The sequence below is a fragment of the Mesoplodon bidens genome (assembly GCF_964165515.1).
Source record: "Mesoplodon bidens genome assembly, chromosome: 1".
Classification (NCBI taxonomy): domain Eukaryota; kingdom Metazoa; phylum Chordata; class Mammalia; order Artiodactyla; family Ziphiidae; genus Mesoplodon; species Mesoplodon bidens.
In genome coordinates, this window is record NC_138176.1 from 165,573,024 (window position 1) to 165,590,680 (window position 17,657).

General features: G+C 43.8%; 1 protein-coding gene across 6 annotated transcripts in view; it reads left to right on the forward strand.

The window, feature by feature from the left end:
• Positions 1 to 17,657, forward strand: part of KCNMA1 (potassium calcium-activated channel subfamily M alpha 1) — a 757,357-nt gene that overhangs the window by 606,578 nt on the left and 133,122 nt on the right. For all 6 annotated transcript variants that reach the window (XM_081250585.1, XM_081250584.1, XM_081250583.1 and 3 more), the window contains exons 17-18: positions 7,351 to 7,437; positions 14,014 to 14,090. In XM_081250585.1, the coding sequence (XP_081106711.1) occupies positions 7,351 to 7,437; positions 14,014 to 14,090 (164 nt within the window). The remainder of the gene's footprint in view (positions 1 to 7,350; positions 7,438 to 14,013; positions 14,091 to 17,657) is intronic.

Genomic DNA, 17,657 nt, shown 5'->3' on the forward strand with positions numbered 1-17,657 from the left:
AAGGGAGAAAAGAACTTGTTTGGCTTGGTTTTGGCTTTCTGTGTGCAGCTGCCAGCTTTAATCCTCAAACGTGGCTTGGTCTCAGTGTGGAAGCACATTGGTTCTTTTGGAAAAAGGTGTGCTGGAGGGAATGTGGATCATGCCCCCGAGAAAACACAGGACTTACACACAATATCCATGTTAGAAAGAACGGAGTTTCTGACCTTCCTGAGATAATAGTTTTGATTTTGTTTTTCATTTAAAAATGTCCCATTTCCCTCCCTCTCCCATTTCCTAAGTGATCGGGTGTGAAAATTCAGAGAACCCTGCTTCTCTTTTCCACGCCCACCCCGTGCCTCGGACCTGTGTGAACTGCCTCCTTTGTTGCTGTTATCCCACGATACTGTTTCTATGCTTTGTTGAAAAACCTTGTTTTCACACACATCCTTCAGATAATTTGAAACAAAGGTTTTATTCCTTCTATCCTTCTGGTGTCAGTCAATTTATTATCCAACTGTTTGATTTTCAATTCTTTTCTTGTCGTTTTGCAGAAGCCGAAAGCGGTATGCTCTCTTCGTTAACTTTCCTCCCAACTTCCACCCTCCGTCTTCACGTCTAACCACAGGACTAACCCTTTGCCAAGAATTCAGGAAGACAGAGATTATACATACATGCGTATATGTATATATAATCTCATTCCCTTGTCTAGTATATACATATATATGTATATATATGTATTTTTATATACAAACCTCTCTCCAACCAGAGTCCATAAAAATTGAAAGTAGCATATTGCTTTTCTCGTTTGATTTGTTGATTCTTTTGGATGACGCACTAACTTCTTTGCAGGAAACCTACACAAAAACAGAGGCCCAGTCCTGTTTTCAGTCATGGCACCACCGATGGGAACAAATACTCTTAGAGTTGACAAAGGAGGACGCTCCTCTCCAGCCCTTGGTGTCTGTTTCTGTCCTGTCCTGATGTGTCTTGGTGCCATTTGTCTGCATACCACATCCACGTTCCCAGTGACCTCCTCTGCCCTGTGTCCGGTTTCCAGCTTGTAGAGCTGAATTTGTGTCCTTTTATCCACAAAACAGAGACCAAGCCCTTACACTTAACTCTTTTTCCGTATGCTAATTTTGATGATAACATTTGGCGTACTTTCTCTCTGGGCCAGTACTCAGTACAGACTTAGAACACTGCTACTAAATCTCCAGGTCATCACATTTGATTTACTGAATGAGTACTGTTTATTGAGATGAACTCATCATGGCTTTCTTTCTTCCCAGTGTGTTTGGGCATATTTCTTAATATGAAGTATCTTAACTTTCACCATGTGACCTCACCCTGTTTTGCTGCTGTTTTATGTTGCACGAAGCATGACCAAATCCTCATCGATAGATTTTTTTTCAACTTTTTGGGTTAATATTTCCAATGTCGTTTTCTCAAAGACAGTACTGTTGAAAACATACTATTGAGATGCCTACTCGTTCATCTTCTCTAGAGTTGTTTTGCTCTGTGATTGTAATCACTGTCATGTGTTTGTGTTTGTAATTGTGTGTGTGTGTGTGTATTTGTCTGCAACTCTTTCCAAAGTCAGATTCTTCTGTGATTTTATTGAGTAGAGGTGGCTTCCTGTCAGTTTGGTATTATTGATATGATCCAACTGCGAGAAGTTACTGCAACACTTTGCATCTTCAAAGGTCCACAGTGGTTGCACCTCTGCTGTTGGCTTTTGGTCTTTGAGTGCTTTTATCTTGTAGTGAAGGCATGTTGTGATGTAGGCATGACTTATCCTGAAGCGTATCAGAAAGTGACACAGCTTGCTCCCAGAACCAAATATCCAGCATGGTCCTTCCCAAATGAACTCTCTTCCCCATCCCATATGGCTACTCTTTTCCTTATGTGCAAAATAGATTTTAAAATGCCATTTCTAAACTTACGGAGATGGATTCAGGCTAAACAAGTCCTTGCCCCTGTCATTGGCAGACCACAGTGGCAGTCATTTGAGTGAAACCAACTGGGAGCAATCTTTATTATGCTGTCTCTGTGTCAGTGAATTGGGCTCAAATATATTGAAGCATAGACTACACACTGTGCTCTTACATATATTCTGTAAGAAAAGTGCGTGTGTCTAGTTGTGTGGGACTCCAGCAGAATATATTTTAAGGCATAGAAGTAATGAAAAGTGTCAGAAAGGCAATAAGATTTGAGATTTGGGGTTTCTGTAGGCTGTGCCCTAGCACAGTCCATAAACTGCAAGGCACCAATTGGGTCAAACAGAGTCCCACGCAATAGCAATCATCTATGACCTTGTGTGGTCAGAAAGGCCACTTCCCAGTGGCATGATTCATCTGGGCACAGCATGAGCTGAAGTTCTAGATGGTTCTTCTTGCTCTAGTTAATGAAGTCCCATTAGCTTGCTAGACAGATATAATTACCATGTTATCAGGTACAAACTATCTTCTCATGTGAGTGATATTTTTGTAATTGCTCAGGGAATGGTACGCTACACCTATCAAAATTGGGGGTGGGGAGGAGAGAAATATGCACCTGTCATAGTTATCCATAATGGATAAAAGTTTCCTTTAAAAAAAATATCTGTTTCCATAGAATTACTGATCCTTGGTTGTCTCCAAAAAAAGCAAATTGAAGAAGGGATAGCTAGATGTTTCCCAGTTGTTATGCATAAGTGGTGGAGAAAGGGAATAAATCATTTTGCCCCATCAAGCCCCAAATCTCCAACCTGACCAATGTTCAGCAAGAGATACACCATGAAATGAGTTGCAGCTTGCGAGCTGGAGCTCCCTTCCCGGAGGGACCCGACAGGATGTTTCCCTGTTAGACTGAGCCCTGCTAGCAGTTTCATGTGAATGTATTTCATGTTTAGGAACTGGTATTTCAGTTTCTAAGTGAGTGGTGTTTTCAATATTGAAATCAATTGTTCCAGCTCCCCAAGTGACATGCCATTTATATCTCTATATATTTACATATTTATACTTAATGCACCTGGGAGATTCTTAGCTCATTGGCCAACCCCCTAGAAGAGGTGTGGTCACTCCTTTGATAGGCCCGATTGGTAAGAATTGCAGCTTGCTCTTTGAAAGAACAGCTGTGACTACCTTTCTGTTTATTAGAGAGGGAAAGAAGACACTTTTGGAACTGAGACCACTGCTTATGGTTTTCATTCGTTCAACAGATAGTTGAAATGTGCCTGTTGCATTCAGGGCTCTAAACTGGCTACTATGAGAAACTTGTTTACAAAAGTAAATAAAATAGGATTATGTTTTTCACTCTTTTACTTAACTATGGGTTCCCTACAGAAAATACATCTTTGCTTCATAGAGTGGATAAGGGGCCAAAGAATAAGTCTAGATACAAAACTAGTTTGAGAGCAAAGGAAAAAAAGAGAGAGAGACAGCAAGAATCCTTGGGGAAGGGACCACACCAGCCCTTTGCCTCCAGCTGTTCCTGAATGGTTTCAGTTGAAATTAACAAGGTCATAAAAGAAAGAGGATAATTTTTAGTTCCTTGAACTGAGAGAAAGTCCACCCCTGCCAAGAAGATGTCCCCATTGGAATTCTGCTAATTGATATATGGACTTTTTTCTTAGAGATTTTCTTGATTCTTCACATGACACATCTTGAAGTTTATCTCTGATAAGCTAGTGAATTAGACAAAATTGGAGCAAAAGCCTGATTTAAAGTGAGGCACAAGGAGGGAGACTTTTGGCCGCCGTTGGAGCCAAACAAACTTAACATTGGATGGTCTTTTGAGATCAAAGATCTTTGGCAAGATTTACATATTCCCATTAGAAGGTCAATAACATATTCTAAGGGTAGCAGGCATTTGGCAGGGAAAAAAGTTACTTCTGTCTAGGATCCTTATCTTTTTATATTTTGAAAGAGAGGAGGATTTACTCGATTTAAACTTTCTAGATTTGGAATGTGGATAGAAGACTCAATGTCTAAAATATCAAAAAGAGTAACATATTTCCTCAGAGAGACTTTGAAACTTAGTACCCTTACACAGGAAGTATTATATGCAAAGGTCCCCTGAAATCAGGGGCACCTGCTTCTTTACCAAACACTTAAATCTGTGAGTGGAATCCAGCACAACCTCCTTATGTATCTAGATGTCTTTCCTTCATTGTTCTCGAGAGCTGACCTCAGTCTTTCAGTTCCTGCCCAGAAGGCTGCCTTAGCCTGATCGGTATACTACAAATGTTCAAATGATTCAGCCTCACATCATTACATAGAGATGATGTAAAGCCTCTCCCCCATGTCCAGGAGAGAACTAGAGGGCATCCTGAAATCCCGCGGTCGCTGATGTCCTTGGAGGTGCTTTCAGTACCTTAACAATCAGCCATAACGTTTAAAGAACAGAGAGATACTCCACTGTGTAACCAATAGGCAGTCCAAATGAGCCCATCTCCAGATGTGGCATGGAGATAAAATGTTTCAGATACTGCGGTCGATACAGAGGTCTTTCAGTGCCACTGGGATGCCTCCTAGGTAGTTTATTAGCACCAAAGACAAAATGAGAGCTGTGATGCTGTGAGAGATTATCTACCACTTGTTTAGTTGTTGTAATTACCTGGCTACTAGTAATAGTGACCATGTATTAAGAACCTACTATGTGGCCCTCACTCTGCACATAGTATGTACTTTAATTCTCTTAGTGACACTTTAAGCTAGTGATTATTCACCCCATTTTACAGATGAGGAGAGTGAGGTTTATCAGCAGGTACATGCCCAAGGCCAGGACCTGAGCTTGGCTGCCCGACACAGGCACCTTCTCCCTTAACGGCAGCGAAACTGAGATTTGAACACAAATGTGCTCTACATCAGTGCCCAAAGTCTTTCCCCTCCACCACACTAACTTGACTAAAGCAAGGCTTGAAGGCTGTAATAAATTATCTCAACCTGCCGTCTCCGGAATGACAGTCCCGAATTCTCACTGTGTGCCAATTCTTATTCACTGTTGCTAAAGAACAAAGGAAATGAAAAGAAACTTTCCATTGATGGGAACCATGACACAATGGGCTTGATCACTGGAGTGCAATTAATGAAGCGTATGATGTAAAAAAGGGAAACAGGGTTCTGTGCGAGGCTTGTTTTGCGCATATATGTCACCAAGACATTGATGAGTGTCAAATTTCCTCTTTTGAATTGTATTGTTAAAATCATGATAGGATTTTTTTTTCACTCAGAAGCTTTTTTTTACACGCTTATATGAATACACATCAAAATGTAGGCTTATCCAACTTTAAGGAATTAGTTCCTTTAAACTTCAGAAGAACCCAGAACTTTTCATGTATGTCACTGTATATTATTCTGGAGTGTATAGTTCTTCACGCTGTAACTTTTTATCTCATTATAGACAGGGTGTTTTGATAAGAAGTCCTGTGTTCCATTCCATGGGGCCAGCTAAAGTGATAATTTTGGCATTTTGGAGGCATTTTTTTGCAATAATAAATAATAAAAATAACCACTAATATGCAGTGAGCTTTCTGTGCATCATCTCCCTTAATCCTCTGAAAAAAGACTGTGCTTATCTTCATCTCCATCTCATAGGTGAGGCAATTGAGTTCTAGGAAGATTTAGTACCTTGCCCAAAGTCAGACAGCTACTGAATGGCAGGGCTGGAATTTGGACATAGTTTCTGATGGCAGAACCAGGGCACAGAAGAACTGCCATGCAGGCAAGGGGGTAGGAAAGTGCAAAATCCAGCATCCTGCCTTTCTACAACATTCCACTTACTTGGATTTGAAAAAGGGATCCATCTAAACTGTGAAGAAACTCTGACCCTTTTCCTCCCATGATCCTGAAAAGTCAGAGGGCTCTTAAACCAAGGTGAAGAGGTGTTGTAGGAGTGATTGGGAGGTGCCTGTACGGAGCTTCTGCCCATCGCAAGCTGTGCTGTTAGCATGGCCTGCTGCTTCCTGACTGGCGAGGAATCTCGCTGTTGTCTGTGGTTCTAGGGCAGAACACTCAAATCTTCATGGACTTTTGCTATTATTTAGTGTTAATCGCAACAACATCACAGGATTGGTTTCCCCCTGTCAGGTCTTGTTATGGGTAGTGATGGAACTTCTTGTGACCACAGACATTTTGCAGTAATGATCTGCTGTGAGTTCTCCAAACAGAACAAAGGTTCATCTGCGTCCTTCCTGTCTTGCTACAGACACATCATTTTGTTGGCCGCGGCACTTTTTGGTAATGGTTTTACCAGCAGTAAAAGATTACACGTTAAATACCATTCTCTGTTTTGATTGTTTTAGACAGTTGAGGACTTCCTTTAGCCTGATCCCAAACATCTATTACCTTAAATACCAGCTTTTCAGATCAAAGAATACCTCTGCTGTATCTGGTGCTGCATTTACAATGCCTCAATTCCGTGTCCATTAAGCCCAAAGCCTCATCTCAGTCTCTGTGTAAGATAGCCCTGTATTCTGCTTTTGGTCTGAAGACAATTAAACTTGTTTGTTTCTTCCATTTATTAGATTAGGATACATTTATCTCTTCTGTCAGTCCAAACACGACTTGGTCAGCTAATCTATTTATACCACTTTGAAACAGGACAGGGTATATTTAGGTTCATACTTCCCCGCAGGGGAAGTTGTTTTAGGGATAATTTGCATTCATTTTCTAATTACAGTTGGCCCCAGTGAGGATATACTAGACACATACCTTAATCAAACACTCCCATACATCTTTGTAAACAGCAGACTAGAATCATTAAGTATTTCCAACTGCTGGCATTTTTCTTTCTCATTGTTAGGGTAGGTCCAATTCTTTCTACCTAGGCTGCACATGGAATCCACTTCCATGGCCTTATCAATGTCATGCAGATGTTCTGTTTGCTTCTGCATTGGTTACAGGTGTCCCGTACCATTCCCTGCAGTAGTATGTGGTGTGCATAAATGTATGTTTCTGTATGCATATAGGGGTCCCATTAATGCTCTGTCATCTAATGGAAAATTAGTGTAGCCGTAGCTCTATTAGACCAATAACACTCAACATTGACTGTCAACAGCAATTTCCAAAAGGATATGTTACTAGGAACTTTGCTTCAAATCAGAAGCCCATGGCAATCCCATGTACAAACCTGGCCCTGAAACCTGGATTTGCTTTGATATCTGCAACTGGGAGTATGCCAACCTGGGAACTGGGCAGCAGACCTTTATGATGGCGTTATCCAATTAAATGTGTGGGACAGTGGATGTCAGGCTGTAGACAAAATCTTTGGGGAAAGCATTAGACTAGTGGGCCCCCTATAAAGTTAACAGTACGGTGTAGCCTTCAAGGTTTTCTTCAGAACACGACCTCGTAACTGTGTCTTCTTTGTTTGTTTTTGTTCACTGAGCAGTATATTAATTAATCCTGGAAACCACCTTAAGATCCAAGAAGGTACTTTAGGATTTTTCATCGCAAGCGATGCCAAAGAAGTTAAAAGGTAAGAGTTTATTTTCACTTGCCTTCCTTTTTGGCTCAGACCTATGTATCTACATCCTCTGAGATATGCTTTCAGTGTGTACCGGACCCTAACCCCAAAGCTTCTTAACATGTCTGTGGGCATCAAATGGTGCTGAATCTTAGGAAAAAGAGACTGTGCTTTCAAATGCTTCCATGGATTCCTCTTCACACAATCAATTCCACACCTTTGAATTAGAATAATAACATTTTAGACCTAGGAGGCCCTAGATACCTGCTCTTTCATTTTCCGTGGGAGGAAAGTGCATCCCAGGGAGCCTAAGTGATTGTTCAAGATCATCCTGATTCTAGATGACCCAGAACAACACAACATAGGATAACCGGCCCCTTCTCTAGTGCCCTTTACTTAATGTTATCCAGGCAGATTTACTCGAGAATTAACCGTTTTCTACTTTAAGTGCCACATGGAATCTCAAAAGGTTTGGATTAATTTCAGATGAAATACTAAGCCGGCTGTATTTTTATTGGTGGCCTTCTAGGTAAGTGGCTGAAGTTGTCAGGTTCACTTCTTAAGCCTCTGTAGGTACAGCCCAGGATTTCATTGGCCTCAGCGTTTCATGACACTCTTATTAGTATCCTCAAACTTGTTTAAGCAGCCCAGGAAATCATAGGGTTTTTTGCAGAACACCATGGAATTATTGTTATATTAGATTCTAGCCTGTGAACTAGGGAAAACTTACTAGTAGAAAATGTGACTCAGGTGGTCAGACAGGTCACTCAGCTCAACAACAGTGTTACATAAAATATTTTAAATAAATGATGAATTGTCAAGATCTATCATTTTTATATAAGCCTATTGTCTTCATTCAGTGAGCTCCTCCTCAAAGCCAGGTCTGTGCTAGGTGATCTGTGTTCTTTAATGCTACTCCACAAAATAACCTGGTGAGGTAGGTCTTCTAAAGCTCTTCAGGCTTTGGTTTCCTCATCTGTGAAATTGAGACAAATGATTTGTTCAAGGCCATGCAGCACATAAGCAAGTGGCAGAGCCCAATTAGAACTGGTCTTTCCTTTTCTAAAAGCCACATTTTCGACCACACTTAATAATGCTAGCAAATTCTTATGCAGAGTTCAGTGTGCGCCTGCACTGTTCTAAGAACCAAGTACCAGGTGTTGATGAACTCATTTAATCCTCTTGACAAACTCAGACAGGTACCATTACTATTCCCATTTACATGCGAGGAAACTGAGGCACAGGTTGGTTAACTAACTAGCCCAAAGCCACACTGCTAGTGTAAAGTCAGGATTTAAAACCAGGAAGTCCCGTTCCAGAACTTATGTTCTTAATTATTTATTTGCCAAGAGGTGAGCCTGCCACGCTGAGTACAGACCTATGAGATTTGATAACTGACACTTATTTTCTTCTTCTTCACCCACTCTTACAAACTAGCCATACTAGTTATAAAAGCTTTTAGGAAAAAATGGGGTGGAGAAGCAAAAAAAATATCCTTGAGATTGAGGAATCTAATGATTTAAATTTACTTCTGGAAATTGGGAAAGGATTGCCATTATTCAGGTGTGGAAGAGGAAAACCTCCTCATCTAGTTCCTGGATCCTCACCTTTTCCAGGAGTACCTCTGAAACTGGGCTCGCCTGAGAGAGGAAAGTGAGGGTAAATGAGACTGAAGCCCCTCCAAGTCTTCTGGGAGAGAAGGTTGTGCCCCCGTCCAAACTGCGAGGCACAAAAGCTGGAAACAGCATCTCAGCACCATGCATGGGGGCTGGGAGCACAGCGGCACCATCGATCACATGTACCTCCCAGATAGCAAATATAATATGAAGCTCCCATTTGTGTAATTCTATTTCCTATTGCATCTCTCACTAATGAATGTCACGAATACCAGGCAGTCCAAAAAACAAATTTCCTCCTATATTAGGGAGTGCAATATGTCTCATTTCAGTGCTTTATGGTATTCACAAATACATGCTGACACAATCAGCCTCAACACCAGCCTGTAATTTTCCATGGTGTGTGATGTGTCAAGAGCAAATGCTGTCAGTTAGGGGATTTCGAATAGATGAAGACTGCAGAAAACCACAGAAAGGACATCGGAGGTTTGAAGGAAACTAAACAAGTTTTGTAAAAATGGAAAAGTAGATTATGATGATCTAGTATTGAGTTTGCACCCTCTGCTGCAAAAAGGCAACGGAAGAAGTTAATGGAGTGTAGCTCAGAGAAACTTTCAGATGCAGTGTTTTAGGAAAAGAGGAGTGAAAGCCTCCAAGCGTTCTCATACTCCTTCATTTATCAAATGTGTGTAGGTCACTCACTTCTGAGACCACTCTGTACTAGGTGCCAGGGAAGCAGTGGTGAACAGTGGGGAGAAGATGCTGCTCTCATGGGCTCACATTCTGGGGGGGAGAGAACTGCAGTTTTGTTTATTCGTGGTACAAAGAATTAATGCAGCTGCCACTGATTTAGATTGGAGGTAAGTGACGGCTGCTCTGAGGGAGAAAGATTTGAGCAGAGATGGAGGTGATGGGAAAGAATCCATCATACAGGGATCAGAAGGGAAGAGGAGACACGGTGGGAACAATTTTGTCATGTTCAGGGAACCTAGGGGAAGAAAGTGGGCTAGATGAGGTTAGAGGGAAAGGCAGGAGCTCGTTTCCATAGGACTTTCTACAGAGGTTGTGTTAGTATAAAATGGAGTCATGGGTGGTTTTAAGCTGGGGGTGATGTAATCTAATTTGTGTTATTAAGAGATGTTTCCATCTGTGTGGTAGAGGATAGGATGTAGTAGGGTGGGAGAGGAGGCCAACAGACTCACGGACTAGTTCAGGTGGGACATGATAGCTTGTGCTAGATTGGTAAGTGGAGGTGGAGAGAAGTAAGAGCAATTCAGGATATATTTTAGATAGTCTGTAGGACCCACTGATGAACTGGATGTAAGAAGTGAGGGGAAGAAGAGAAATCAAAACTGGAGCCTAGATTTGGAGCTTATGCAGTTGGGGGCATGGTGGCTCCATCTTACTGAGATGGGGAAAACGGAGGAAAGAGCAAGTTTGAGGTGGTAGGAAATCAAGAATTCTATTTGGACGAGGATAAGCAGGCAGGACATACTAAACATGCACATGGAGATGTCATAAAGCCAGCGGGACCTGAGATTCTGGCATTCTGGGAAAAGGTGAGGGCTGGAGATGTAAATTTGGGTGCTGTATCAGTGAGGGTCCTGGCGCGAAACAGATGACACACTTAAATGGGAAAAGGGAGGAGAGTTTTATGAAGGAACCATATAAAGCTGTGGGCAGAGAGTTAAGGGAAACTAACAAGGGGTGGCAAAGCACCCCAGAGCTAGCAACAGAGGGGAGCCACTCTCAGCCCTGGATCTGCAGACTCAAGGGGAAGGAGGGCTGTCAGAACCCGGAGAGAGGGATTGTAGTGTAGGAAAGGCTGCCTGGCAGGAGCCGTGTCCTTCAGTAGAGAAATGTCACTACTACCATTTCGTGACCACCCTCCAGTCTCCTGCTGTCCCCTCCCATTGGCCAAACGACAGGAGAACCTGAGGACAAGGAGATCCTGAAGGCCAGCCTTGCAGGATGCAGATATGGTCTTGATGATGCATGGGGCCAGGTCACCAGCTGTTTGGAGAAGGGGTGGGAGAAGAGGGAGTGGTGAGGAGGGCAGAGAGGATTGACATGGGAGGAGAAGGTACGGGGGTGGGGGGAATCCCGAAGAGGGTGAAAAGGCCCCCGGAATCCACAGCCATGGATTTCAGGTGAGGTCAGTCGGCACAGAGGTGTGTCCTTTCCCCAGCAATGCTCAGCTGCCTGGGTGCAGGTGTGCAGTAGGGCGGGGCTTTGCCAGGTGAGCATGAGAGGCAGAGATGCGTGGGGAAGAGAATGGTGCCTGCAGAGAAGTGCCACTTGGCAAAAATCAGCTGGAGCTTAGGTACTCTGCTTCCTTCAGTTGGTGGGGGGTGGTGTCTCCAGGTCACCACTCATGAACTTTACCTGTCTGGCCCTTCGAATATTTCACTTTCAGAATCCAGCTTTAATTCATGAAGTAATCATACTTTGTCTTTTCAATAGTCTCTTCAGACTCATCATCCTCTCACCATCTCTTTAGTAGAGATGTGTTAAGACCTTGGGCTCTGGCACTAGACTGTGTGGATTTGAATCCTGGCTCTGCCACTCTTAGCTGTGTGACCTTGGGCAGGCCACTTAACCTCTCTGTGCTTCAGTTTCCTTATCTGTAAAACAGAGATAATAATATCTCCTTCAAAGGATTGTTCGAGGATCAAATATGTTAATGCTTATAAAATGCTTAGAACAGCTCCTGGCCTATAATCTGTGCTCTATAAATGCTGGCTGTTATTTTTGTTACAATTATTATTATGTGTAGCATCAAATGGGGGAGAAAATGGCCAAAGGAAGTGGAAGCAAAATCACTTCCTCCTTTCCTGGCCTTCCCCTTTCAGGGCAGGTCATCACTAATTGGGTTCTTAGCCACATTGTCACTCAGACAAGCTGTCAGCAACCTTTCCTTTTTTGTAAGATGGATGAGAACTGGCATTTAAATAGTGGATGAGCTGATAGGGTGGAAAGAACTTTGGGCTTGGATTTAGAAGTCCTGGAGTCGGCCAAGGTCCAGACAGAATAGAATGGCTTTGGGCAGGTCACAACAACCTCCTCAATTTACAAATGAGGACATTGAGTCCCAGGGACTTTGACTGCAAGATCTGCAAGACCTCTCCCAGATCCCAGAGTCTTAATGTTGGTTTCCAACCAGTGCCAGCCATAAATGAAGTCCTGTGGAAAAACAAAAAGGGACCAAGAACAAAATGGTCAAGAATTATGTTTATTTCTTTATAGCCCGGGTCAAGGAAAGACTATGTTTATCCCTGGCATTCAGTTGCGTGTTGGGAATGGTGAAGGTGGTGAACCAAGGATTTTGTTAATGCCCTTATCCAGAGGGCTGTTCCAATGAATTTTATCACAGCATCCCCCAGTTTTGAAAGGACACAGGCCCCCAGTGCGATTCTTCTAGGCCCTGTGCATTTTATTTTGTTTCATTTATTCCTGTGCATTTTATTTTTTTTAAAATTAATTAATTAATTAATGTATTTATTTATGGCTGCGTTGGGTCTTTGTTGCTGGGCACGGGCTTTCTCTAGTTGCAGAGAGTGGGGTCTACTCTTCATTGTGGTGCGTGGGCTTCTCATTGCGGTGGCTTCTCTTGTTGCAGAGCGTGGGCTCTAGAGCACAGGCTCAGTAGTTGTGGCACACGGGCTTAGTTGTTCCACGGCATGAGGGATCTTCCTGGACCAGGGATCGAACCTGTGTCCCCTGCATTGGCAGGCAGATTCTTAACCACTGTGCCACCAGGGAAGTCCGTATTCTTGTGCATTTTAAATAGTGCTCCGGGGCTTCCCTGGTGGCACAGTGGTTGAGAATCTGCCTGCCAATGCAGGGGACACGGGTTCGAGCCCTGGTCTGGGAAGGTCCCACATGCCATGGAGCAACTAGGCCTGTGCACCACAACTACTGAGCCTGCGCGTCTGGAGCCTGTGCTCTGCAAAAAGAGAGGCTGAGACACTGAGAGGCCCATGCACCACGATGAAGAGTGGCCCCTGCTCGCCACAACTAGAAAAAACCCTCGCACACAAACGAAGACCCAACACAGCCAAAAATAAATAAATAAATAAATAAATAAATAAATAAATAAATAAATAAATAAATAAAAAATAGTTCTCCAATGATCTTGTTTTGTCTCATCCAGAATATCTCCGACACAGCCAATGAACCTTGTAATCATATATTAACATTTGAGTCACAGGAGAGGATTTTCTTGTTGGCTGCTTCCTCTGGGTCTCCTTCTATCCAGCCCAATCCTATAGTACCCTCTGCCTACCCCATCCAAGGGGTCCCATGAGCTGCGTTCCTTAGTAAGAAGAAAACCTTCAGTGATGATGTGTACTCAGGCCTGGATGGTATGGGAGTGAGTCCAGCCAGTTTGGGAGTAAATATGGGCTATGATACCCCAGAGGGAATTTGACAGAGGGCCCCTTTGACTTTCCCTTTCCACCTTCCTCCTCAACCTCTCTCGCTCTGGCTGACAAGAGAAGGTGCTTTCCAAGTGAGTAGGCTAATATTTTTATTTGACTGAGGAATGTCACCCTTGTGCCCCTTTAATACCTATTTGACCAGACCGTGAGGATGTTGGAGATGTATTTAACTTCCTGCCGAGGGCCCAGAGCTGGTTGCCCATGTGTTCTGAGGAGCAGCATTTAGAGCTGTGCTCCAAAATGAAAGAGGAATGAGCAGATGTGGTGTGTCACGTCAGCAGTCCCTCTCCCAGCTCCTTTTCAAATAAAAGTTTATGAAGAGAAGCACTAACTCAAATCGCAGAATCCTATGTTTGAAATAAATGGTCTCGCAACAAACATTTCCGTCTGTAAATGTCTAAACCTTTCAGAAGATTAAAGGAAATTAGTGCTGGCGTGTTTCATTAATTTGGCACCATGGTGGAGGAAATGTGGTCCTCATTTCACTTGGGTGGATTATGAATCGTGTCAGTTTTTCCATTCTTTTCCTCCAGGGCATTTTTTTACTGCAAGGCCTGTCATGATGACATCACGGATCCCAAAAGAATAAAAAAATGCGGCTGCAAACGGCGTAAGTAGTGTTTCTTCCCCCTTCCCTCCCTCTTTCCTTCCTTTTTTCCCCAAATTCATTTCTTCTCCTTTTCCTTTTAAAGAAACACTAAACATCAAGAGGATTCTTGAATATGTTTATGTTTCACCCTGCAGTTTAAAGAGACATGAAATTAATACCTGTCCTCACTTGATCAGAGCAGAGGATGGAAAATCACCACCATCAACACCTCGGCGTGAGCCTCATGCCTAATCCCCACTTCTTGACTCTGAAGGGATGCCTAGGTAGATGTGTCCAGTCAAACAGAGCAAATGCAGTGTATGAGAAGGAGGGCAGCCAAGGCCCTGGAGGAGGGAGTGGTTTTGCATAGTGATTTCCGGTGGATGGGAGGCTGTCAAGTGTAAAGATGGCCGTGCTAGGGCTGATGGGAAACTGGGTCTGAGGGTTCGGTCTCCCAAACGGGAGCTGGCTCTCTTTGCATTTGGGATTCCTGCCAGTTTGGGTACCAAAGGCCAGAGTTTTCAATGTGATACCCTCAGACTGACCCAAGGAAGGAGCTTGGTCATCACCAATGGGCTTTATTTGCCATTGCCCTGGTGACCAACCTCAAACACCATTGCTCTTTGGGATAGACTAGATTGGGCTTGATAGCTCCTGACATATCGTCTCAGACTCCTTACAAAGCAGCTTGCCACTGGAACTTCTTGAGAAGGATATGGTAAATCAGGAATGGTGGATGGTGAGCTCTCGAAAAACTAGGGCTTAAAGTGAGGTTTGCAGTCATTATGTTGCATTGCCTAATAGAATTTGTTCACAACCCTGGAGAAAACAACAATAGTGATGCCTTCCTTCCCATGGTGATTTAATGTTTCCAAAGCTCTCTATGATTATTATTTTTGTGGTTCCTCACCATAACCCTGCGTATCTGGCAGATGGTGTTATTAATCCCATTTTACAAAAAGAGGAAACTGAGGCTCCAAGTTTCATTGGGAGGATGAGATTGCTGAGAGTCACATAGATCCAACAGACAGGGGTTCAGGCTCACCCGAAGGTTTCTCTTGGTGCTGTGCCCTAGTCTTTTTTCTAAGAGAGAAGGGCAAGGTGGGTGAAATTGGGTCTGATGAGTAAGAACCCAACTATAAAGGATCACCCCATAAAATACTTTTTCACAAGCACACACCAGACAGAAGAGCACCATTCCTGAGGTACGCTGACCGGAGCAAGAGCTTCTTTCACAGAAGCCGTAAAGGGGAGCACAGGAAGTACAAAATCAGTGAGACATAAACACCACTCTGCTGGAGCATGGAGGAGGCACTCAGCCTCGTGGGCAAATACCATAGAAACACTCTTGGTCTAGAGCAGTTTCTGTAGAAATCTTCTTGGGCTGCTTCCCAAGCTTGGGGCAGCTTAGGTCCACTGTTCTGCTCCCCCTTCTCCACTGACTTAACACACACGGCCCCTTCCACCCAGCTCTGACACCTCACCACAATGAGTACCCGTACGTCAGGACAGGAACCTCTAACTTCTTGGGGCCTGAGAACTATCCAGTTCTGACAACCTACCAGGAAGAGCATCCAAGGGCCTATAATGGCACAGAACAGACTCACTCCCCAACCAATCCCCCAAACTCCATAACTCAAAAGACCCTCCTCACCAGGCAGTGCTCCCCGGCCCAGCTCAGTTATCTGTAAACACAGAAACACAGCTGACCAGGCATCACCCAGCTCACTTCCATCAGAAGGAACACAACATCCCAAGGCAGAAGTACGTGAGAGAGAGTAACAAATACAAGAGGATGAACCCATGTCAGAAAACACTTGTAGTGGAGAGGGTTGGGGAATGTAGGAGAGTATCGAGGCCCATAACCCTTGACCAGATATTTGCCGGAGAACCTGGCCCCACGGGGGTATCAGTGAAATGACGAGGCTGCTTTCACGTGTTGATCAGTCATTCACATATATTCGAGTGCCTTCTTTGTGCAAGGCACTATTCTGGGTGCTAGGGATGGAGCAGTGAATGAGATAGTCCCTGCCCTCCTGAAGCCTTCACTCTAGTGAATGGGGGCAAGCAATGATCACAGAAATAATTAAATGCCTTCAGACAGAGACAAGTGCTCTGAAGAGAGAGGAGACTGCCTGAGGGTGTGAGGGACCTGGTAGGGATGCTGCTTTAGCTAGAAAGGTCTGGAAGACCTCCTTTGAGAGGTGACACTGAAGCTGAGACTCAGTCCAGGTAGACAGAAGAGCAAGGGCAAAGGTAGGGATACGTTAGTGGTGTTTGAGGTAAGGCAGGAAGGCCAGTGGTGCTGGTGGGATTGGGGAGAGGGTGGTAGGAGACGAGGTCAAAAAGGCAGGCAGGGGCCTGGGAAGAAACGGGGTTTTAGTGCTATGATAAATACGGCCATTGGAAGAGTTTAAACAAGTTAATGACATCATCAGTTCTTCTTTTAAAGGATCTCCCTGGTGACTGGACAGAGAACAGGCTCTAGGGAGGCACGAGTGGAAATGGCAGGAGGAAGAGTGAGCGTCTCTGACTCCTGCTCTGATGCTGGAATGTTCCTCACAGGGCACTATCTATAGTAGAACCCAGCAGACTGATTTTTAAGTCCCTAGAAATGAGGATTTGGCCTCTAGGATATTTTTCCATCTTGGTTCCAGGCAAGCAAAGGGCAGCTGACTTTAACTTCATCCTGGAGAGAGAGGCACGTAATTGTTTGAAATAATTCTGCTCTCCTCATTACCTTTAACGTTGGTTCAGCTGGTGAATCGAATGATCTCCCATCCTGCGTGGCACAGATTGCTACAAAAGGACTGTCTCTGCAAAGCCAAGCCGGTGTGACAGGGCCTTGATGTCTCTCTCTGCACCCCTCTCCCCTCCTTGGGCTCCTTGTCTCATAGAGGCCCTCAGCTGTGAGGTTAATGTTTGATAGCAATCAGAATTGTCCAAATATCATTCTTTCTCATTAAAAGGTCATAGCCTGTGTTACAGAGGGCGGGTTGTGGATGTGTATGTGTAAATTGTGGTCCGAATAAAACGAATGATTAAACATGAACGTCCTAGGGCATACCAGGCAGGTTAGGAAATTGGCGAAGATAGATTTTGGTTGCAAAGAAACTTTTGTTAGAAGGAGAGCTAGAATTATTAATAATGCGGGGCGGGGGGGTTCCTGCCTTTGGATGCACATTGCCTGGTGCCCTAAGTTGGAGAGGGCAGCTGACCCATAGTCAACTGCCCAAACCTGTTAGTCCAGGTATTAATAATTCACCCTGGAATGATAAGTTTCCGGGAGGGCAGAGCTGATGACATCAGTGGTCTTTATCTACAGTTTTCTAACCCTCCCCTCCCAACCTGGCTTTTCCCTTTCCAAATAACCCTCCACCCAGCCCCCAACCTCCCCATTCACCTTCATTCAACAGCCTTAAACATCTCGCGTCATACTATCTGGAGAAATATCAAGTGTGCACACTCCATTTTTGGAAATTCTCTGGTAGTATAGTTTAACTTGTGCATTTTTTCCCATTTCTTCATAGTTCTCCATCAAGGAAGAGAGTCAAACTCAGCTGTCTGGCCAAGGAGCAAGTTCTCAGA